General features: G+C 44.7%; 1 protein-coding gene across 1 annotated transcript in view; it reads left to right on the top strand.

The window, feature by feature from the left end:
* LOC115460494 (testis-specific serine/threonine-protein kinase 5-like) overlaps nucleotides 1-23,953 on the top strand; it is a 93,119-nt gene that overhangs the window by 15,302 nt on the left and 53,864 nt on the right. Inside the window, exon 3 of the mRNA XM_030190260.1 lies at nucleotides 4,453-4,655. Within this exon, the coding sequence (XP_030046120.1) occupies nucleotides 4,453-4,655 (203 nt within the window). The remainder of the gene's footprint in view (nucleotides 1-4,452; nucleotides 4,656-23,953) is intronic.

Genomic DNA, 23,953 nt, shown 5'->3' with positions numbered 1-23,953 from the left:
TGTAACACCCCTTATCCTTAGATCCAAGCCCATTGCACCAAAATAATAATAAAAGAAACTAACTTCACACCCAAATATTATAAAAATAGGATGTTATTTATTTACATTAGCAGCAATTGACATAGAGTAAAACAGGAATAAAGACAAAGACCTATTATAGAGATAGCTTGAAGTAAAGATATTTAAATCCCTAGCTAGATTCAAGTACAGAGTCACTCTAACCTCAGAGCACTATGAAAGGAGACATGGCACATGTACAACCTGATGGAGTCCTTCAGATGTCAGCATATTCTTCAGATGTCAGTCTGTTCCAAAGCAGATCTTGCCTCTCGGATGTGATGTTGACACCAGCCAGCTAATCTTGGTAAGAGCTGCCTTTTATGGAGAAACTGGGAGCCTTATCTCTATTACTGACGCATGTTCTCCTTGAGGAACATAAACAAGTAGCTTCAAGTGTCCGGCATTGATGTCAATTCTGGTAACAGCTTGCTTCATTGACGTCCATTCTAATAACAACCTGCGTCAATGCTGATAACAGCTTGCTTGTTATTAAGCAACATCATGACCTTATCAGCAGTTGCCAAGTACAGTAAACAAGGGTTGCTAATCTTCTGTGACACTGGATGTCTCCACAATGTCTTAAGAGTCTTTAGAGTGAGAATATGTGAATTTACACATTATAATCAGGTTCTGAATGCTGAATAGTGCCATGAATATAGGACCATGTACGTCATGGAGGTCCACATAGTCACATGGATGGCTGTGCACAGTGCTCATACTACTTCAGTAGTGCTTCAGTAGCTTGCTCCTATATCTTTACACTTGGAATTTCTATCCATAAGGATTCCACATTGCTATCTGTTCCCTGCAGAACTGTTATCATTTGACTCAATTTCCTCTTTAACTTATAGTGTAACCCCCCCCCCCCCCTCGAATTTGATCTACCCTAGGATTGTGATATAATTTGTACCCTGTTAACACACCGCCTGATATTCTGCCAGTGGCAGGCAACACTTTAACTGCCCAATGCCAGCATTCAACCCAGATATTTAATGCTAGGCCATTTGAAGCGACCAGCATTGAATATCTGGGTTTTGCAATGCTGGCTAGCACATGACTGGTTGAGTATTGTGGTCAATTCTAGTTACATATCTCACAAAAGATATAGCGGAATTAGAAAAGGTTCAAAGAAGAGTGACCATAATGATAAAGGGGGTGGAACTTCTCCCATATGAGGAAAGGCTAAAGAGGTTATGGCTTTTCAGCTTGGAAAAGAGATGGATGAGGGGAGATATGATCGAGGTCTACAAAATCTTGAGTGGTGTAGAATGGGTAAGAGTGAATCAATTTTTCACTCCTTCAAAAAGTACAAAGACCTTGGGAAACTCAATGAAATTACATGGAAATACTTTTAAAACAAATAAGAGGAAATATTTTTTCACTCAAAGAATAGTTAAGTTTTGGAACTTGCTGCCAGAGGATGTGGTAACAACAGTTAACATATCTGGGTTTATGAAAGGTTTGGACAAGTTCCTAGAGAAAACGTCCATAGTCTGCTATTGAGACAGACATGGAGAAGCCACTGCTTGCCCTGGGATTGGTAGCATGGTATGTTGCTACTAATTGGGTTTCTGCCAGATACATGTGACCTGGATTGTCCACTGTTGGAAGCAGGATACTGGGCTAGATGGACCATTTGCCTAACCCAGTATGGCTATTCTTTTCTTAGGTTTTTAAGTCAATATTATTATTATTATTATTTATTACATTTGTATCCCGCACTTTCCCACTCAAAGCAGTAATGGGAAGAACAATATAATATAACAAATATAACAGTAATAAAAGAAATAAGTAGGTAAAGATAGGTAATGTGGAAGGGAGGACGGTGGGAGATAATAGAGTAAAAAAGAGATAAGTAGGTAAAGATAGGTGATGTGGAAGGGAGGAAGGTGGGAGATTTAGTCTGGAGCAATGTCGTTGTCTTCTGGGTATGTGTTGGGTAGATGGGTTCATAAGATTTGTCTGGGTCATTTGGATAAGCTTGTTTAAATAGATGGGTCTTTAGTGCTTTCCGGAAGGGTAGATAGTCACAGATTGAGCGGATAGTTCTGGGGAGGGTATTCCAGAGTTAGCTGCCCAGGTAGGAGAAGTTGGATCCAAAATAAGTTTTGCACTTGAGTCCTTTGCAATTGAGGTAATGCAGGTTGAGGTAATTTCGATATTCAGACTTAACCAGCCATGGCATAGCAGGCAAAGATAGGCCTGCACTTTCTACCGTCTTATTTGGCCACTATGCCTGGCCGGTGAAGTTCCAAATATCGGGACTTAACTGGTCACCCCCAACATAGCCATCTTTATTTTCAGCACTAACCAGGTATTTTCAACAGTGATAACCAGTTAAATGCCACTGAAAATGACTGGTTATCCACTGAGATGTGAGCTAACTGGTTGGTGGTCATTCCCAATGAGATAACTTGCACTAAATATTGTTGGACAGTGTTCAATTAGTTATCTTCATTCTACCAGGTCTCTGAGATGCCTATTAGATCTATCACTTCATTTAATGCTATATACTATAATTCTCCCATCTTATTTTTTAGATTTCTATCATTTGTATACAAACACTTCAAATTGTGTTTCCTTGCTTCTATAAGCTGCTGAAAAGTTGATAATTTACAACCTTTACTCTTCTCGCCTCTTAAAAGTTCTGGCTTTCTTTCACATTTGTTGAGACCTCTCTTTCAGAATTCCCTAAAAGTCCTGTTTTTATAGTATCCTTCAAGGATACCTCACTCTGAACCATGCTTTCCTGAATGATTGTCGGCTCCCCTACCCTTTTGGTTTAAAAGCTACTCTATTCACCATTGTGGTTTGTTGCTGATTCACCACAAAGGAGACACTAATTGAGACTACAACCCTGAGGCAGAGAACGAAACACTGGCCATCGTAGGATGTGGTTAGCACTCCAGGTGGTTAAGATATCGAGTTGCTCGAAAAAAAGAAAAAACAAACAAGCGGAAGAGCAAGCAAGGCTGAGCTACTTTTTAAGCTAAGTAATTCATGAAATCCTATATACAAAGATGGCAAGAAAGTTAATTTAGAATGCCAGAGGTTTTTTTAAGGTCAATGATGAAGAAGTCTAGCCCCCGCTATCAAAAATAAAGCTGGGGGCTTCTCGAGGCCTTTTCCTCAAAAAAGAAAAAAACCGTGTACCTTTCCAGCTAAGTTTTCTTTCTAGTCTGGTGAGAATATACTTATGATATTAGATATCTTCATTGTTATAAATATTGTCAATCATGAAGGTGTGACACTGAAATCTAAAACCCTCATCTCTGCACCTTGATCCCTGCCTCAGCTTCTCCAAGTCTACTACTATAGCCTCAAGAGACCAGACTCATTCTTTGAGAGCTTAGGAGCTCTTTACACCAAACATACACATATAACCTCTCACCAACTAGCAGATAATCATATATGTGACACTCAATGCAAAAGACAAGATAGCATCTCTCTCACTGCTGGACTGCTGTCTGCATCTTAATATTAGTGAGTTCTTTAATTAAAAATTGTTAAGGTACTAGGAATATTAGACTATTATAAAGAGCCCTAATATTATATGGTATATTGTATGATCTATTTAGTGTTTGCTTCTCAGTAAGTGTAAATTAAGGGAAATCTCTTGCAGATGAAAATACTCTGTAAATGACACACCTCCCTCTTGTTCTCTTAATTGGAATAATTGATTACTAATTGAGACTATAAATTAAGAGATGTGCCGGGATGGGTGTGAAAGAAGACTGAACTGGGTCCTGCTGTGTTTTCTATAGGCTATCTGTTAATGCTCTAGTCTGTCTTCCCGAACCCATACGTCTAGCTCCATCTCTACCTGTTTTTAAATCTATGCTGAAAGCTCACCTTTTCACTACTGCCTTTGGCTCCTAACCGCTACTCATTTGCCCTCCTCCTCCCTGTTCCTCTTTACCCTGTAATTCCCTTGCCTGTAATGTCTTGTCTGTCCATTTTACCTAGATTGTAAGCTCTTTGAGCAGGGACTGTCTCTCTATGTCAAGTGTTCAGTGCTGCGTGCGTCTGGTAGCGCTATATAAATGCTATTAGTAGTAGTAGTAGTCTGTAACAGTTAAGGTTAAGCTTCTGGCAGAAAGTTTTAAGTTTCAAACTATGGGGGAAAGAGATTTACACTATTTAAACAAGTTAATAAACAAAGTTTGCTCTTTCATGAAATTCAAACTGATTTTATCAATTAACCTTTAAAATTCTCTCTCAATCTTTTAAATCACCAAAGCACAGAGCAAAGTAATGCTCACTTACCCAGAGAGATGTCCTCTTCTTTCAAAACTCCCTCGTTCCTCAAATTCTCCTAACATTCCAGTAGTCTCTCAGAAAACTCCTACAGGCTATAAGACAAATTAATTCCTGTCTTTTCTGGGCCCTCAGATCCAGCTGTATGAGTCCTTCCAGACAGAGAACCGAGCGTACTTGGTATTGGAGCTGGCCTCAAGAGGAGATCTGCTGGAGTATATCAATGTCATGTCTGACCGGAGGGAAAGCTATGGCCTCGAGGAGGGTGATGCACGCAGGCTCTTTCGACAGATTGTTAGTGCGGTGGCACATTGTCATAGCCATGGGATTGTGCACAGGTGAGAAGGAAGGAGGTGATGAAACTGGTGAACAAGGTGGTATCCACAAGACAGAGGTGTGACCAGCTGAGAAAAGGAAGCTGATAATGCCTCTGTACAAGTCATCAGTGATGCCTCACCAACATTGTGTCCACATCTGGAAGCTGTAACTGTGAAAGAATATGTAGGGTCTAGACCAGGGGTTCTTAACCAGTGGTGTCTGCACCCCCAAGCAGTGCAGGAAGAAGTCAAATGGGGTATGTAGAAGGATCTTGAAATCTGAAGCAATTTATAGAAACTTTCTAGACAGAGTGAAGGCAATTTTTAAGATAGTTATTGATAGTATAACTATGTGTTACTGTAATTTTACCAAACACATATTTATTTATTTAATGTCATTTAGATTCATCAAACATTTCATTTTCCAGTGTAGCTATCAACCATTGTTTCTTAATAATCGGGGATCTTCAGATTTTCAGACAATTTCCACCATAAGGGGATTATACCCCAAACTCTAAAGGTGTTCCTTACATCTTCATGGATCAACCTGTAAAGAAACTTTTTTTAATCTATTTTCCTATTTTTTTAATATATCTACATTATTATTTTAATCTTATAAACGTTATAAACGTTACTTAGCTTAAAGTGATTAACAGCAGAGCAGCGATCAAAAATCGCTGCTCTGCTGTTAATCACTTTAAGCTAAGTAACGCTTATAACATTTATAAGATTAAAATAATAATTTAGATATATTAAAAAAATAGGAAAATAGATAAAAAAAAGTTTCTTTACGGGTTGATCCATGAAGATGTAAGGAACACCTTTAGAGTTTGGGGTATAATTCCCGTATGGTGGAAATTGTCTGAAAATCTCAAGATCCCCGATTATTAAGAAACAATGGTTGATAGCTACACTGGAAAATGAAATGTTTGATGAATCTAAATGACATTAAATAAATAAATATGTGTTTGGGAAGATATTGAACTGATGATTGAAGTACTCCCCACACTATAAGATAAGGTCTACTTAATTGGACTGTAATTTTACCGACATGTTAGCAGTTAGTACTGTTAGCAGCTAACAGCTACTTTCATTGATCAATTAAAGGTGTGCAGGAACCAAAGAAGATTAAAATCCCTTGATCTACAAAACTTACACAGGATCTATATAAAACACTATATATGAGATGAAACTGAAAGCGCTAAAGGAGAGGAGAGATGGGGGATATGATAGACATGCAAATATCTCAAAAGTAAAATAAATCAACAAGCATCTAGTTTATATTACTGGAAATGGCACATAATATACTTCTCCAGGGCATTTGGTGTAACACCAGAATACATTTCTTTATGGAAAGGATGACGAATGCATGACACAAGCTCCTCAGGCAGGCGATGGTGGACAAAGCAGTAGAACTCAGGAAAGCCTGAGCTGAGAGAAAGAATCGCGAGTGGCAAGGAGGTTAGGAGAAGGCAAAGATTAACTGCAGCCCAGGGCACGGCAACAGGAAAAGAACTAGACAGACGAGATATGCCTTTACTCACCATCATATTCTATATTTCAAAGCAATTTAACTTCAGTACCTTTGAAAAAACTGTGATCATACAATATCTTTAAAAGAGCTAAGACCATGCTGTTCCTATGTAAATGGTTTATTAGAATCAGTGGCGTAGCTAGGGTAGTTGACACCCAGGGCCGGTCATTTTTAACCCCCCCCCCCCCCCCCAAATCCAGTACTAGGCATACCGAGAATACAAAACACTCAGGACCTATAGAGCAATTCTACCATACCATAAGCAGTCATTTCTACAAGTCACACAAGGAAAAGGAAAGCATCTTAAACACTACAGTGAGCACTAGAACATCAATTCACCTATTGTAAAACGAAACCAGACAGAATAGTACAGATCGTCGATCCTGCACAGTCAATGCCAATTGAAAGCCATGTCTTTTTCACAAACACAGATACACCCTAATCCACTTTCTATTTAGACAAAAATTTAACTGAACCCCCAATGCCAGACTCTGCATACAATGCAAAACCACAGAAACAGAAAATGTCCCCTAGTACTGTGCAAAATATAAAGACAGCAGATGTAAATTTGAAAAAACTAACAAATACCAATCACCACTTTACAAATTAACAAATAGAAATAAAACAAATACAGAAAATAAAATAATACCATTTTATTGGACTAATACATTTAGCTTCCAGAGGCCAAAATCTCCTTCCTCAGGTCAATACAGTATAGTGCTGTTACAATATCCTATCCTGACCTGAGGAAGGGGGTTTTGTTCTCTGAAAGTTAAGTCAAAATGTATTAAAATTAGTCCAATAAAAAGATTACCTTATTTACATGTTCTATTTATAAACATTAACACAGCTACAATACTATATCCTAAAGAAAAATAATAAAAATATATATTTACAGTTTGTTGTCTCTGGTTTCTGCTTTCCTCATCTTCTTTTCATTGTCTTCCTTCCATCCAGCATCTGTCTTCACTCTCTCTCTCTGCCATCCAGTGTCTGCCCTCTCTAATATCCCTTCCACCCACTGTCTGCCCTCTCTCTCTGCCTCTTCCATCCACATCTGCCCTCTATTTCTGCCCCTTCCATCCACCATCTGCCACAGTCTGCCATCTCTCTCCCCCTTCCATCAACATCTGCCCTCTCTCTCTCTCCCTCCTTCCATCCACATCTGCCCTCTATCTCTGCCCCTTCCATCCACCATTTGCCCCAGACTGCCCTCTTTCTCTCTCCCCCTTCCACCCACCATCTGCCCTTTCTCTCTGCCCCTTCAATCCGTCTGCCCTCCCTCTCCCATCCATCTAGGGTCTGCCCTCCCTCATGCACCCCCCTTCCATCCAGGGTCTGTCCCCACCCTCCCCAATCCCCTTCTCCCCTCTGGGCACCCCTCTGGGCTCCCCCACCCTCCCCAATCCCCTTCTCCCCTCTGAGCACCCATCCGGGCTCCCCCACACTTCCCAATCCCCTTCTCCCCTCTGGGCACCCATCTGGGCTCCCCCACCCTCCCCAATCCCCTTCGGGCACCCATCTGGGCTCCCCTGCCCTCCCCAATCCCCTTCTCCCCTCTGGGCACCCATCTGGGCTCCCCCACCCTCCCCAATCCCCTTCTTCCCTCTGGGCACCCATCTGGGCTCCCTCCCCCACCCTCCCCAATCCCCTTCTCCCCTTTGAGCACCCCTCTGAGTCCTCCCTCCCACCCGACCCGACCCAACCTGACCCGACACACCTACCAGCTCCATTCTCCTGCTCCCACCCTGTCCTGCCTTTAAAAAAATGTTTTCGAAGTGCTGGAGTGGCAGGCAGTGCCTCGCGTCTGCCCTGCTACTAAAAAGCTCCTCGACGACGTCGTCGGGCCTTCCCACATTGAGTCCCACCCACCCTCGCGGTAATAGGAAGTTACCTCAGAGGAGGGCGGGACTCAATGTAGGAAGACCCAACGACGACGTTGAGGAGCTTTTTACTAGCAGGGCAGACGCGAGGCACTGCCTGCCACTCCAGCGCTTTGAAAAATTTTTTTTAAAGGCAGGACAGGGTGGGAGCAGCGGGAGCACAGCACACCTATGATGTGGCTGGCAAGGATCCCCAAACCCCACCAGCCAAGAACTCCCAACAACTGCCCCTCCTGTATACCTTGTAAATAGCAGATCTTCACCTGCAGCGAGCAGCGACTGATACGTACTGTTCGCACCAACCCCACAGCCTTCCCTCTGATGTATACATCAGAAGGAAGGCTTTGGGACCAACATGAGCTGTGTGTATTAGTTGCTGCTTGCTGCCGGTGAAAATCTGCTACTTAAAAGGTATGCAGGGGAGGGGGGATGTTTGAGGGACCATATGGCATGCAGGCGAGAGAGGGAGAGACAAAATCACTTGTGGGACAGGGTGGAGTTCTTCTGCCCACCCATCTTAAGCTCAGGCCCACCCAAAATTGGGTGTCTGGCTACGCCCCTGCCATGGACTGCTTTGCATTATAATTTCCATCATAGCAATATTACTTTCAATAATGATGAATGTTTAACAAATAAACTATTATCAATCTCAGTCTGGGATACCATCTATAGAAGATTAAAGAAGAGTATTGTGTTCAGTTTTGAAGGCCGTATCTGACTGGAAGTAGTGTAAAGAAAAGTGACAAAAATGGTATGGGATTTGCATTGCAAACAATACGAGGAGAGATTTGCTGACCTGAAAATGTACACCTTGGAGGAAAGGAGAAACAGGGGTGACATGATACAGACGTTCAAATATTTGAAAGGTGTTAATCCGCAAACAAACCTTTTTCGGAGACGGGAAGGCGGTAGAACTAGAGGACATGAATTGAACTTGAAGGGGGATAGACTCAGGAGTAATGTCAGGAAGTATTTTTTCATAGAGAGGGTGGTGGATATGTGGAATGCCCTCCTGCGGGAGGTGGTGGAGATGAAAACAGTAATGGAATTCAAACATGCGTGGGATAAACACAAAGGAATCCTGTTTAGAAAGAATGGATCCACAGAATCTTAGCGGAGATTAGGTGGCGACGCCGGTAATTGGGAAGCAAAACCGGTGCTGGGCAGACTTCTACAGTTTATGCCCTGATCGTGACTGAATAGATAAGGATGGGCTGGAGTGTAAATTTTAAGGGGTTTCGATGTTAGCTTCAGAACTTTTAGTACAAGAACAGTGCTGGGCAGACTTCTACGGTCTGTGCCCTGAGAATGGCAAGGACAAATCAAACTCGGGTATAAAGTATCACATACCATGTAAAATGAGTTTATCTTGTTGGGCAGACTGGATGGCTCGTACAGGTCTTTATCTGCGGTCATTTACTATGTTACTATGTTACACCTTCAATTATAGTCAGTTAGCATTGACGCTTTTCTGTGCTTCTGAAACCAGATAGCAGAATTAAGACAGCAGAAATCGTGGAGTCAATATTTAGGCAGGGGGTTATCCAAATAAAGATATACAGAAAATATTCCCATATATCTGTATGTGGCTATTCACCATCCTACCCAGATAAGTCAGACTGCTGAATATGTGTCCTGAGTTTACATGGGTAAATTATCCTTGAAAAGCTATTTATGTAATCAACTTCTATGATCTATTTGTACAGACACTGAGCCACAGGATTTAGCTTTGCTGACTCTTGCAGTTGGTGCTGAGCCCGGATATTCAATGCCAGGCCATTTCTAGTGACTGGCATTAACTTTCCAGGTGTTTTTTGGATGGATTAAACTTAACCTGCCAAGCCAAAGTTAAGTTGAAACTGGCCAAAGATAGGCCTGCTATTTCAGTGGCTGAATTTGGCTGCCAAACTTAGCTGGTGATATTCTGAATATTAGCAGATAACCGGTTATATTGCAAAATATAACTGGTTACCTGCAAATTCTAATCGGCAATATTCAGTGGGAAATAACTGAATATTGCCATCTGCTGAATATCGCCAAATAGACAGTTAAGTGCCAAACTGGCCAGGAGTCATTCTTGGCCGGTTAAATGATTTCAAATATTGGGTGAATTGAATATCACTGCTGTACATGATCCTGGCACATTCTAGAGGTGGGGCTGGGGCTGACGCTGGCACATTCTAGAGGTGGGGTTCGGGCTGACACTGGCATATTCCAGAGGTGGGGCTGGGAGAAGGGGCTGGGGCTATTGCTGGTACATTCTAGAGGAGGTTAAATGCCCTGACAAAGGCAGGAAGCCAGAAGCCAGACAAGTGGCTGGGCAGCAAAGCAGAGTGATGTCTAAGGAGTGTCAAAGCTGGGGCCGTGCCCTTTTGTCTAGACCTATTGTTTCTCTGTATCTGGCTCTGTGACATCTCCAGACTTCCCTTTCCCTGCTGTTGATGTTCCTGCTAGACAAGCCTCACTTTGGTGTCCCTGAAGCCAAGCCTCGCTTTGGTCTCCCTGCTCCTGCTTCATTTCCTACTTGTGACATCATTGGCCAACTTCTTTATAAGGACTCGAGAACTTTCATGCAGGGCCTTTTGCAACAGGTCTATATTTCCTTTTTTGCTGTCCTGTTCTTGTTGTTTGATTTTGAGGGAACCAGTCTTCTTGTTAGCTGTGCCTCTGGGCACAGCCTTGAGCCCTGTGTGTGTGGTTCTGGTTGAACCTGTATGGATTACTTTCATCTTAGCTTTGCTCTCAAGCAAAGTCCTGTTCTGTTTCCCTGTGTGTGTGGTTCTGGTTTGAACCTGTATGGGTTACTTTCCTGTTAGCTTTGCTCTCAAGTAAAGCCCTGTTCTGTTTCCCTGTGTGTGTGGTTCTGGTTAGAATCTGTATGGATTACTTTCCTGTTAGCTTTGCTCTCAAGCAAAGCCTTGTTCTGTTTCCCTGTGTGTATGGTTCTGGTTTGAACCTGAATGGATTACTTTCCTGTTAATTATGCTCTTCAGCTAAGCCTGTTCTGTTTCCCTGTGTGTGTGGTTCTTGTTTGTACCTGAATTAGGGTTACCATTCGTCCGGATTTCCCCGGACATGTCCTCTTTTTGAGGGCGCCGTGGGGAGTCCGGGCGGATTTCCGCATTTCCCCGATTTGTCCGGGTTTCGTCGAGACGAATGGTAACCCTACCGTGATCCTGTAACGCGGCCGTTGCCGAGAGGGTCCGCCGACTCCGCCCTTCACTTACCATGTCAGCGGAAGGGGTTGGCAACAGCAACACGTCATCTCTGTCCTCGACTCCTCGTCCTCTGATGCGTGGGCCGACGCAGCGCAGCCAGGCTACACAGGCAGGCAGCGTCTGTGTGCGTGCCAGCTAGCGCCTGCCTGATCAGCTGATGATGACGCTGGATGCTGCTGGACGCTGCTGCACACAGGCGCAGTTGCTGCTGTACTGCAGCTTGCCGCCTTCTCAGCCCGCCAGGTAGAAGCACAAGATAACGAACGGATGATACACAGACTTTGTCATCATTACTTCAAGGAAACTAATTCAGGACAAAGACGCCGAAAGGTATGATGTTTCTGAAAACTGATTTTATGTTTCGTCCTGCCCCGAACGTCACTAGACCACCAGGGAAGATCGTGTGTAAGGGGAGAGGTGGTGACAGGGCTGGGGGGAGGGGAGGGGAGGTTAGGTGAGGCCGAGGGGTGACCAGGGGGAGGGGAAAATGTGACAGAGGGCGGGGCGAAGTGCGACAAGGGGCGGGATGAGGTGCAAAAAGGGGCGGGGTGAGGGCATGAACAGGGCGTGGAGAGGGTGTGAAATGGGGGTGGGGCATGGGCGGGGCAAGTGTCCTCTTTTTTTAAGGACAAAAAATGGTAACCTGAATGGACTACTTTTCAGTTAACTTTGTTTTCAAGCTCTGCCTGTACTGTTTCTGGGCGTGTGTAATTCTTGTCTGTTTGTTCTGAGAGTCTGTAGAAGCTAGCCTCATTCCTGATTACTTCACTGCTGTGCAGCTGTGTCAGCTTCTCTCCCTCTGTCTGCCTTCCCTTTCCCTACCCGGCTGTGTGTGCTGGCTGAGTTCTGGTAAGATTGTTCTTCCTTTGTTTGTTTCCCTTTAGTCTGCTTTAACCCTTTGTGTGCTGTGTTTGTTACCTGGCTCTTGAGCGCTTCTCCTTTGCTGACTTGTGTATTAGAAGCAGCCTTTCCCTTTAGCCTGTTTTAACTCTTTGTCTGCTGTGTTCATAGGCGCCCCATATAAGAGGCTTGGGGAGGCTAAGCCTCCCCAGCCCGCTACTGCCCCGCCACGCCCCCCCCGCCCCTGCCGCCGCCCGCCGTACCTTTAAATATTATATTTTTGCTGGAGTCGTGGGCAGCGCCGGCATTGAAGGCATCAGCAAGCTCATCGCGGTTCCAGCAGCCTTCCCTCGCAAGTCGGATGATGGCTCCGCCCTCTTCTGACGTATTTCCTGTTTCTACGAGGGCGGAGCCATCATGCGACTTGCGAGGGAAGGCTGCTGGAACTGCAATGAGCCTGCTGATGCCTTCAATGCCGGCGCTGCCTGCGACTCCAGCAAAAATATAATATTTAAAGGTACGGCGAGGGGGGGGCAGGAAGGAAACTAGGGCAGACGGGAGAGGAGATGAGGGTTGCTGCACATGGTGGATGAAGGGGAGAGGAGAGGGCAGGGGAGAGGAGGGTTGCTGGACATGGGTGGATGGAGGCGAGAGGAGAGGGCAGTGGAGAGGAAGGTTGCTGGACATGGGTGGATGGAGGGGAGGGGAGAGGAGGGTTGCTGCACATGGTGGATGAAGGGGAGAGGAGAGGGCAGGGGAGAGGAGGGTTGCTGGACATGGGTGGATGGAGGGGAGGGGAGAGGAGGGTTGCTGCACATGGTGGATGAAGGGGAGAGGAGAGGGCAGGGGAGAGAAGGGTTGCTGGACATGGGTGGATGGAGGGGAGGGGAGAGGAGGGTTGCTGCACATGGTGGATGAAGGGGAGAGGAGAGGGCAGGGGAGAGGAGGGTTGCTGGACATGGGTGGATGGAGGGAAGGGGAGAGGAGGGTTGCTGCACATGGTGGAAGAAGGGGAGAGGAGAGGGCAGGGGAGAGGAGGGTTGCTGGACATGGGTGGATGGAGGGGAGGGGGAGAGGAGGGTTGCTGGACATGGAGGGGGAGGGAGGAGTGAGGAAGGAGATGAGATGACGGAAAAGGAAGAGAGTAGAAAAACTGCACATGGATGAAAAAAATAGGCAAAAGCTGGATCCACTGGACAGTCAAGTTTGCAGAGGACCCAGCTTTTACTTACGGATGTAGGACAAGAAATGAAGAAGAAAGGTGGAAAGTAAACAAATAAATGGAAAGGAAGCCCTGGAAACGGAGTTAAGAGGACAGATAGCAGCAGAATGGGATACTGGGCCAGCACAATCAGAAAAACAAAGTCACCAGACAACAAAGGTAGAAAAGATCATTTTATTTTCATTATAGTGTTTGGAATATGTCCACTTTGAGAATTAGATGTTCAACATTAAAAGTTTATTTACTTATTTATGACATTTTATCCCACATTAAACATGAATTAGGATGTTTTGTGGCTCTACATGAGAATTGTGATATTATGATCCCTTGTTTCAATATTGTTGACGGTCTGCATTTTCCGTATGGGTGGTATATTGGTGTATTAGGTTCTGCCCAGTGTAATATTTATGGTACAGTAAGGTTCAGAGTGTGTTTTTGCACAAAGTTGTGCATAGTGTTTTGCAGTTGAGCGATTGTGGTTAGTATATGCTTTGAGCAACCACTTTATTCTTTGACATATGATACATAACTAATATCTAAATTTAATAAAAGGTATTAATTGTGACATTTATTTTTTTTTCTGTGTGTGATCAGACAATTATGGATTTAAGCTCCACCCCTGACCCCACCCCCAACCCCACCCCCTTTAGCCTCCCCAAACAGTTGGGCCACCGACCGCCTATGGCTGTGTTTGTTTCTTGGCTCTTGTGAGCACTTCTCTATATCTGACTTGTGTTTGTAAAAGCAGCCTTTCTTTTTTGCCTGCTTTTACCCTTTGTCTCTAGTGTCTGTTATTTGACTCTGTGGCATTGCCTTGTGTATTCCTTTCAGTGGCTTCCCTTTATCGTTGAGTGCCGTATGGCACAGCCTTGTGTATTCCTTTGAGCGGCTTCCCTTTATCCTTGAGTGCCGTGTGGCACAGCCTTGAGTATTCCTTTGAGTGGCATCCCTTTTTCTTTGTGTGCTGTATGGTACCGCCTAGAGTGTTCCTATGAGTGGCTTCCCCTTATCCCTGTGTGCTGTATGGTACAGCCTAGAGTGTTCCTATGAGTGGCTTCCCCTTATCGAGTGTTGTGTGGCACAGCCGTGTTCCTTTGTATAGCCATGTAGTTCGGTCTTGAGTTACTTCCCTGTTTGTTTTCTGTTTGAGTTCTCTTTGTGAGGTTTCTGTTTGAGTTTGAGTGGGTTGCTCTTCTGTTTAGCTGTGACTACTAGCGCAGCACTGAGTGGCCTCTCTGTGTGGCATGAGTGGGCTATTCTTCCATTTAGCTGTGACTTCTAACACAGCCCTGAGCGTCCTCTCTGTGTGGTTCTGTTTGTGTTGGAGTGGGTTGTTCTTCTGTTTAGCTGTGTCTACTAGCACAGCCCTGAGCATCCTCTCTGTTTGGTTCTATTTGAGTTTGAGTGGGTGGTTCTTCCGTTTAGCTGTGTCTACTAGCTCAGCCTTGAGCTGCCTCTCTGTGTGGCATGAGTGGACAGCTCTTCCGTTTAACTACTAGCTCAGCCCTGAGATGCCTCTCTGTGTGATTTTATGTTTGAGTTAGTTAGAACTATTTGTCCGTATAGCTGAGGTTCTAAGCACAGCCCTGAGCTGCCTTCCTTTGTGGTTTCCCCTGTTACATTTACCTTGTTGATTCTACTATTTGAACCTGAGTGGGGTTGTCTTTTCCCTTCTGTTTCTTTGTGTCTGTGTGTAGAATCTTTTGACCTCCTGTTTGTGGCTCTGTTTTGTGCAGTGTGTGTGCACTGCTTGAGTAGTATTTGCTCAAGAGATTCCGTTCTGTTTCTTTTCCCTTCCCTCTGGTATGAGTGGGTTCCAGTTCGGCATTGCGGCCCACATGCTTGGACTCTGTTACGAGTGGGTTCCAGTTCGGCCTTGCGGCCCATATGAGTGTCCTTCCTTTGTTCCTGGTTCCTGCTTTAGTCAAGCTCCGTTCCTCGTTTTTGCTTTAGCCAGGGTCTAGTTCTACCTTACCTTGAGTGTGCACTGTTTATCTGCTATGTCTTGTATCTTGTCTGGACTCTGAGTCTGGATCACCTCTGCTCTGCACCTTCACATAGGACTTGTCTGTTGCAATCCTTGGCTGCAGTCAAGGGCTTACCATCCCAGGTTATGTGACAGCGAGGGAGTGAGTTACAACCCAAGCCAAGAAGTGCCAAGAAGGAAAAGGGAGCCTGTACTGAACAACAGGTAAAGGTTAAGTGCCTCCCTCATGTGCAGCCCAAGAGATGGAAGGAGGTGAATCACTTTAGTCGGGAGGTTACTGAAGACCCAGATTGGTTGTCTGCCAAGGTGTCTGAACCAGGGGAAGAGACAGAATCCCTTGAAGATCGCACGATAGAGTTGCAGGACCCACCTCAGAATCTAGCTAGCAAGTTGGAGGAAGCCAACCACTATATTAAAATGCTGGATGAGGAATTGCAGCAAGCCACTGTGTATGCTGGTCAATTACAGAAGACCCTCCAACAGCAACTGGTAGAGGTTACAGATCAGTTGCAAGGTCAAAGAGAAAAGTAGAAGGAAGATCAGACCAGGCTGCAGGACCTGGCAAAAGAGAAAAAGGAGCTGATGGGAGCTCTCACACAGAAAACTGAAAAGTAAGGGGAGGAATTACAGAGTATCCACGCTGATGTAGAAATGGCACAGAAAGAATTACAGGAAACCACTGAACAGCAGGTGGAAGAGATAAGGCAACTGAGTGCCAAGACCCTTAGAAGGTACCCTGTAGAGACAGGAATACAAGTAAGGCTAGACTGGCTCCAGGCCTTGGAAATCTCCTTAAGCTACAGAGAGGAACTGTTGGAGAAGGAGAGAGAGCCAGAATGCATGGCTGAGAGCCCAACTGAAGACTAAGAACCAGGAAGTCTGGTCTCTAAACGTAACAGAGAACAGGAGGTTACAGAGTTGAGGAGCTGTCTGAAGCAGAAGACAGAGGAGGTTACTCAGCTGCAAAAGCAGGTAAGCTGTGTGAACACCTCCACTGAGACACTGCAGAAGCAGGCAGAGGGGCTGCTTGCTGAACGTGAGGAGGCAAAGAAACTCACCTGGGTTGCAGAGGAGCAACGGGAGAATGCCTTGCCTGAAGTTAGCCAGTCCCATGAGTGGTCCTGGCTGCTGGAACTTCAAGTGGAAGAGCTGTGCTGCAAGGAAGCCCATCTTGAAGGGGAGTATGACATGCTGGTGGAAGAGAAAGCCAGTTGTGAAACAGCAAAGGAGGAAGTAACCTGCAGGGTACAGGAACTGCAAGGACAGTTGAAAAGGAGTGTCCCAGCTGACCATTTCAAAGAAATGCAGAAAGGGCTGACTGAGGAGGTAGGAAAGAAAGTCAAGCTATTTCAAGCCAAGGATGGAGAGCTGATACAGCAGCAACAAGCAGTTCAGGAGCTGAAGGACCAAGTTCACCTGTTGACAGTTCAGACTAAGGACTATCAGGCCAAAGCACAGGTTGCAGAAGCTGAAGTAGAGCAGCTGCAGAAAGAGTTGGCAGCTACAGTGCCAGCAGAACAGTACTCTCACTGCAGGGACAGCTGTCTAATCTCCAGCAGAGAAGCCAGGAGGAACAAGAGAAGGTTTGAGTACTGGAAAGCAGGATCACTGACCTCCATGGTCAAGTACAGGAAATGTGCCTCTGGGACAAGGAGTACCATATAAGAAAGGTAGCACCCCAAGATGCATGTATCTGGCTGCAGGAAGAGAATGCACTGTTGTGCCAAGCCATTGCTGAGTGTGTCTATCTACAGAAACACCAAGAGATGGTATTGACACTGAGTGAAAAAGTTTAGACACTGCAAGGGCAGCTGACCCAGAGGGAAATGGAAATGGGACTTGATATACTGCCCTTCTGTGTTTTTTGCAACTACATTCAGTGGTTTACATACTATATACAAGTACATAAGTACATAAGTAATGCCATACTGGGAAAAGACCAAGGGTCCATCGAGCCCAGCATCTTGTCCATGACAGCGGCCAATCCAGGCCAAGGGCACCTGGCAAGCTTCCCAAATGTACAAACATTCTATACATGTTATTCCTGGGATTTTGGATTTTTCCAAGTCCGTTTAGTAGCGGTTTATGGACTTGTCCTTTAGGAAACCGTCCAACCCCTTTTTAAACTATGCTAAGCTAACCGCCTTCACCACATTTTCTGGCAATGAATTCCAGAGTTTAATTACACGTTGGGTGAAGAAAAACTTTCTCTGATTTGTTTTAAATTTACTACACTGTAGTTTAATCGCATGCCCCCTAGTCCTAGTATTTTTGGAAAGCGTGAACAGACACTTCACATCCACCTGTTCCACTCCACTCATTATTTTATATACCTCTATCATGTCTCCCCTCAGCCGTCTCTTCTCCAAGCTGAATAGCCCTAGCCTCCTTAGTCTTTCTTCATAGGGAAGTCGTCCCATCCCTGCTATCATTTTAGTCGCCCTTCGCTGCACCTTTTCCAATTCTACTATATCTTTCTTGAGATGCGGCGACCAGAATTGAACACAATACTCAAGGTGCGGTCGCACCATGGAGCGATACAACAGCATTATAACATCCTCACACCTGTTTTCCATACCTTTCCTAATAATACCCAACATTCTATTCGCTTTCCTAGCCGCAGCAGCACACTGAGCAGAAGATTTCAGTGTGTTATCGACGACGACACCCAGATCCCTTTCTTGGTCCGTAACTCCTAATGTGGAACCTTGCATGAAGTAGCTATAATTCAGGTTCTTTTTTCCCACATGCATCACCTTGCACTTGCTCACATTAAACGTCATCTGCCATTTAGCCGCCCAGTCTCCCAGTCTCGTAAGGTCCTCTTGTAATTTTTCACAATCCTGTCGCGAGTTAACGACTTTGAATAACTTTGTGTCATCAGCAAATTTAATTACCTCACTAGTTACTCCCATCTCTAAATCATTTATAAATATATTAAAAAGCAGCGGTCCTAGCACAGACCCCTGAGGAACCCCACTAACTACCCTTCTCCATTGTGAATACTGCCCATTTAACCCCACTCTCTGTTTCCTATCCTTCAACCAGTTTTTAATCCACAATAGGACATTTCCTCCATGACCCTCCAATTTCCTGTGTAGCCTTTCATGAGGTACCTTGTCAAACGCCTTTTGAAAATCCAGATACACAATATCAACCGGTTCCCCTTTGTCCACATGTTTGTTTACTCCTTCAAAGAATTGAAGTAAATTGGTCAGGCAAGATTTCCCCACACAAAAGCCATGCTGACTCGGTCTCAGTAATCCATGTCCTTGGATGTGCTCTGTAATTTTGTTTTTAATAATAGCCTCTACCATTTTCCCCGGCATACTATACTATGCAGGTTTACATACTATATACATTGTACCTGGGGCAATGGAGGGTTAAGTGACTTGCCCAGAGTCACAAGGAGCTGCAGTGGGAATCACACCCAGTTCCCCAGAATCAAAGTCTGCTGCACTAACCACTAGGCTACTCCTCCACTTTGTTCTTTGAGACAAACCCAGATGGCCCAGATGAAAGTCTCCAGGAGGAAGTTGGGGTATATGGATACCCAGGTCAAGGAAGCTACTCAGACAATGGTTCAGCTGGAGAACCAACTGAGAGACGTAAGGAGGAGAGCAAACGAAAAACAGCGGATACACATTTTAGAGGTACTCATTCCAAACAGGATGGAGAAGTAGGTAATAGGGGTAGAGGCTGCCAAGCGGGCAGTGAGAGGGTGTAAGTAACTGGAAAAGAAGGCAGAGCGATTAAGTGAGGGTTGGGACTGCCAAATCCCATTAGGAAGAAGGTGCATCAGACAGGTAGAAGTATCAGTATTGCTCAAAGCAGGGCCTGAACCCTTGTTAGAAAAACAGAAAGGAATGGAAGTAGCTGGATAGAACAGGACAGGGAAAGAAGCAGAAGAAGACAAATTAAAGGAAGACCACAAGTGAGCATGTCCATCCAAAGAACCACTATGACATAGAGTATATGTAGGGAAAACATCTATAGAGGGAAAACAAGTTAAATTACCAGAGATCTGACTAGGAGGCAGGGGAGGAGCTGACGTACAGGAGCCAAGTTAGAGCTAGGCACTATAGGTGCACACACCACATAATCAGAGAGACCAGATAAGCGCACTAAACTGGCCAGGTATTGGACATATAGGTTATGTTCCAAAAGTAGGGCAAGAGCAAGGAAACAGAAAGAGGAGATAGCAAAAAAGCAAAGACAAAGGTGAGAAAACACGACAGGGTAGAAGATGATTTGTATTTTCAGCAACAGAAATAATACAATAATCAAAGCATACGTAACCTCCTCCCAAAAAATGCAAGACCAGTGGGTGTCCAGAAATTCAGGTGTAGCATGTGGGCTATGCAAGGGGGAGCCACAAAAAAAATTAAACACGGGGCAAAAGAGGCAAAAAAAGGAACGCATGTACCAGAAAATAAAAATTCAACTGATTCACGGAATATTATACCCTAAGAAATACAAAATCAGGCAAAATAGTACTGAGAAGAGAGAAAAGTACAGTGATAATTTGAATAAGTTCATTAAGTTCACAAGGAGCAAATAACATTCTGCAGCAGTAATATGTATAGAGTATTTGGTGTAAATATCCAAAACTCAAGATGAGTCAGGTACAGGCTCTGCACCGTGGAAACGTGGTACCGAATATCAGAGTTCTGTGGACAGCAAAAGGAGTGAACTTGCAGACCTTCAGTGGACCCTTAAACTGAGGCCCAGTCCATATGTGGGATCAGTTGTTTCTCAGGTAGACCCGACCCCCAGGTTGGTAGCAACAAATTGGCACCAATGACAAGTCTGGCTCTGGTGCAGTGGCATTCCTAGGGGGGCGGACACCCGGGGCGGCGCCCCCCCTCCTGATGCAGCACGGACCCCCCCCCCCCCGGGTGCAGCACACCCCCCCCCGATGCAGCACGGACCCCCCCCAGGTGCACACCGCTGGGGGGGGGTGCCGCAGCGCGCGCCTGCTCAGAGTTCCCTGACTTCGCGCGTTCGCTGCAGCTCCCTCTGATCCGGAACAGGAAGTAACCTGTTCCAGGGCAGAGGGAGCTGCAGCGAACGCGCGAAGTCAGCGAACTCAGAGCAGGCACGCGCCGCGGCACCCCCCCCCCAGCGGTGTGCACCCGGGGCGGACCGCCCCCACCGCCCCCCCCCTTGGTACGCCACTGCTCTGGTGGGTGTTGATGAGAAATAAAGAGACCTCATCAGTATTCTGAGAGACAGAGAGCAGGTGGGACAAAGATATCCTCCAGGTAAAAGTAATCTTAAGGAAAAGTATACTTTGGAGAGAGCGAGACCACAATCCTGTACTGAGTGTGGAAAAAAGTTACACTTTGCCTGTAGCTAATGTACTAAAACACTGATAAGAGAGAGAACCCATGTAGCTAATGTGCTTAGTAGGGCATTCAGAAAAGAAACCTTTTGTTATGTTTTGCACACAATTAATATGTACTCAGGAGAGAGACCATTAATATGTATTGATTGTACTACCCACAAAATTAAAAAGTCAGAAACGGTCACTTATACTGATTCTATCTGGTAGGTCATACAAAGAGAAACACTGTCTTGTTCATAGTTTTGAATAGGTACTTGCATGCATAACATTAAAGTTGTTGTTTAATACCATCTTATAAAATATCTCTTAGCTGAGCTATAATTAGAGTGTATAAACCATAGCTTAAGTAATTATGAACATTTTTTTTTTGTTTCTATAGCTTTTCTGCTAGTGAATCATGTTTTTCTGGAAAATGACATGGCACTATTTGGACTAAATGAAAGGGCCCAGAGTGGGAAGGTCCAGGAATGTCTGATATGTTATAGTTCCCTGGATATCCCATTAAATAAAACAAGCAGACAAAACAAAGACCACATGACACGAACATACAAAAGACAGAGTTCTGGGAGGCTGTATATATCCAATTGGTCTATTCAGTATTCAGGACTGGGCTTAATCTGCAGATAAACACATGGTTATAGGAAAAAAAAACATCATGGATGGTATCCAATTGGATTACCAAAACAGTTTCCTAGAGCTAGAAGTACTTATGTGCACAAATAAGCAACATAATACAACTACTCCATAAGTAGAAAAGGCACAAGCATTACTCTTTAAATGCTCCTTACAGAGTCTTTATCTCTGCAGATGATAAAGAGGCTCTTTGGAGTACATTCAAACAAAATAATATATATATATATTTCTTTATATTAAACATTGTCTGGGATAGCCATGTATGGATTAAACCCTGTCTCCATAAGAATCCTAAATTTGTAGTTTCAATTCTAAAAGAAAAAAAAATACACTTTCACATTAATTTACAAGGTCACATGGCTCCACTAATAATTAGGGAGTCCAGAGGGTGCTCATGAAGCATTTGGTAATGCCGGCAGGGCATTAACAGCATGCGTGGCATAAGTAATAAGGTACCATTATCTTGTACCCTATATGATACTGAATGTACGCCTCCCTTCTCCTGCCTCTGTGAGAACAGAGCACCAGGGTGTCACGATTGTGACTTTTTTCATTGGCTGTGCTCGCCTTGCCCTCTGGTGGCTGGAGCCGGTGGCTGCCATGGACTGTCTTGCTGTCTCCCTATACATTCCAGAATTTCTTTCTGGTCCGGTCCAGATATTCTAGCCCTCCAGACTTGTTTTGAAGTTTGGCAGCTAGCCTCACCCTTAGCTGCCTTAAGATTGCTGCAGCTCAGCCTCAGCTGCTGATGGGCTTTATTAACCACCTGGAAACTTTCTGCTTGGCCTTTGCAATGCCCAAGGTCCAGGTTGGTGTTTGTGCGGTTAGCACTTCTGCCTTGTCTTGCCTTGTTTCTTAGTTAGTGTTCCTAGTCTGTGTTTCATGCCTGTTTGAGTCTCCTGAATCCTGTCTTGAATCCAGCCCTGATTGCTCCTTCCCTGTCTGCTTTTGGCTTCCTTTCCCTTTTGAGACCCTGTATCTTGAACCCTGTCTAGTCTAGCTTGTTTCTCCCCACTCAGTCCAGTAAGTCCTGCCGGCTGCCTGCACCTAGGGGCTCAACCTCTAGGGAACGGCAGTCAAGCGCAGGTGAAGTCCTGTTCCAGTCACGATAGTTCCTGCATCCTGCTTGTGTTTCTTGATTCTGGTCCCTGCCAAGCCAAGTCCATTCCGGTTCTGCTTATTCCTGCCCAGCCTGCCTACAGCTTCTACTCCAGTCCTGTTGGTCCAGTCCTGGTTGGAGGGTTTTGCCTGCTGCTGCCGCTCCTCGTCACCAGCCCAAGGGCTCACGATTCCAGACTACCCTTGAGAACCTGACACAGGGATAGTTGCTTGACTAACTGGGGGTTCAAAATACCACAATTTCTATGCACCAAAATGACATAATTGATCCAAATGTTGCTTCTTACTCTTGCCTTTCTTTTTTATGGTTACAATCTCTAACTTTAAGGCAGTGAGAGCCTTCTTGTTGTAACACCTTCCTGGGGCCAGCTAACACTGAGATCTCTCATATCATTTACCCACCTGTCCTGACACTGCTGCACCTCCTTTGTATAGGAAGGCATATCTTCCAACATCAGTCAGAATGGGGGTAGAGTTGACATCCTAGATGCCTCAATCACTCTGTAAAGGGAGATTCAATATAGGAGGAAAGTGATGACAGTTGGGGTGCTAGCAGCCACAAAAGGTGGGTGTCCCTGCACACAAGTATAATGCTGGCCAGTCAGACAAAAATATCTCATGAACAGGGGCCCCCCACCATATTATTATCTAGTTTATCCCCTAAATGTCATCAAAAAGAAGAGAGAAAGAAAGAAATCAGCGACAGTAACCGGCAAAAGTCCAAAATCAAAATATACGAATAAGTACTCACCAGTGCTTTCACACCATTCCAAGAAAAAAAACACTTAACACTTAAACCACAGCTGCTTGATGGGTCAATTTCTGGACTTCGCCAATTCAGATGCATGCATTCATTCAAAAATAGTTCTGATCCAGAACTGGGCAGAAACACCACTTGTTCGGGACTGTCGGGTCTGGGTCTCAGAACCAGAACCCAGCCCCTCCCCAAACAGGTAGCCTCAGCTGCACTTTCTTGGGACACCAGCCTGGCCAATCACACACAAAAAAAAGAGAAAAACTACAAACAAAAGAATCTTATACATTTGTAATGTTTATTTTTACCAAGATTATGAACCATAAGAAATTATTAGCAGTAGAATAAAAGCATGGTCATTTGGAGACATATACAAAAGGGGGCCGGTGGAATGGACACCTATCTCACAGTCAGTGGAGGCTGACTGAGGCTTTCGGTGCCCAAATTCTTTTTCCTGACAGGAGACTTACGTACAATTAATTCTCTTAGCTCAGAGTACAAAGAAGTTGATTCTGTTAAGATGCATTTCCTGAGTCCTCACTGGGCACATTCTTTGTCATAAGCTTCTTACATAGGTACATAAGTATTGCCATACTGGGAAAGACCAAAGGTCCATCAAGCCCAGCATCCTGTTTCCAACAGCGGCCAATCCAGGTCACAAATACCTGGCAAGATACCAAAAAAGTACAAAACATTCTATACTGCTTATCCCAGAAATAGTGGATTTTCCCCAATAATAGTCTATGGACTTTTCCTTTATGAAGCCGTCCAAACCTTTTTTT

This window comes from Microcaecilia unicolor, chromosome 1, assembly GCF_901765095.1.
Source record: "Microcaecilia unicolor chromosome 1, aMicUni1.1, whole genome shotgun sequence".
Taxonomy (NCBI): domain Eukaryota; kingdom Metazoa; phylum Chordata; class Amphibia; order Gymnophiona; family Siphonopidae; genus Microcaecilia; species Microcaecilia unicolor.
Note: the sequence above shows the minus strand (reverse complement) of the source record. Positions and strands in the feature narration are given on the sequence as shown.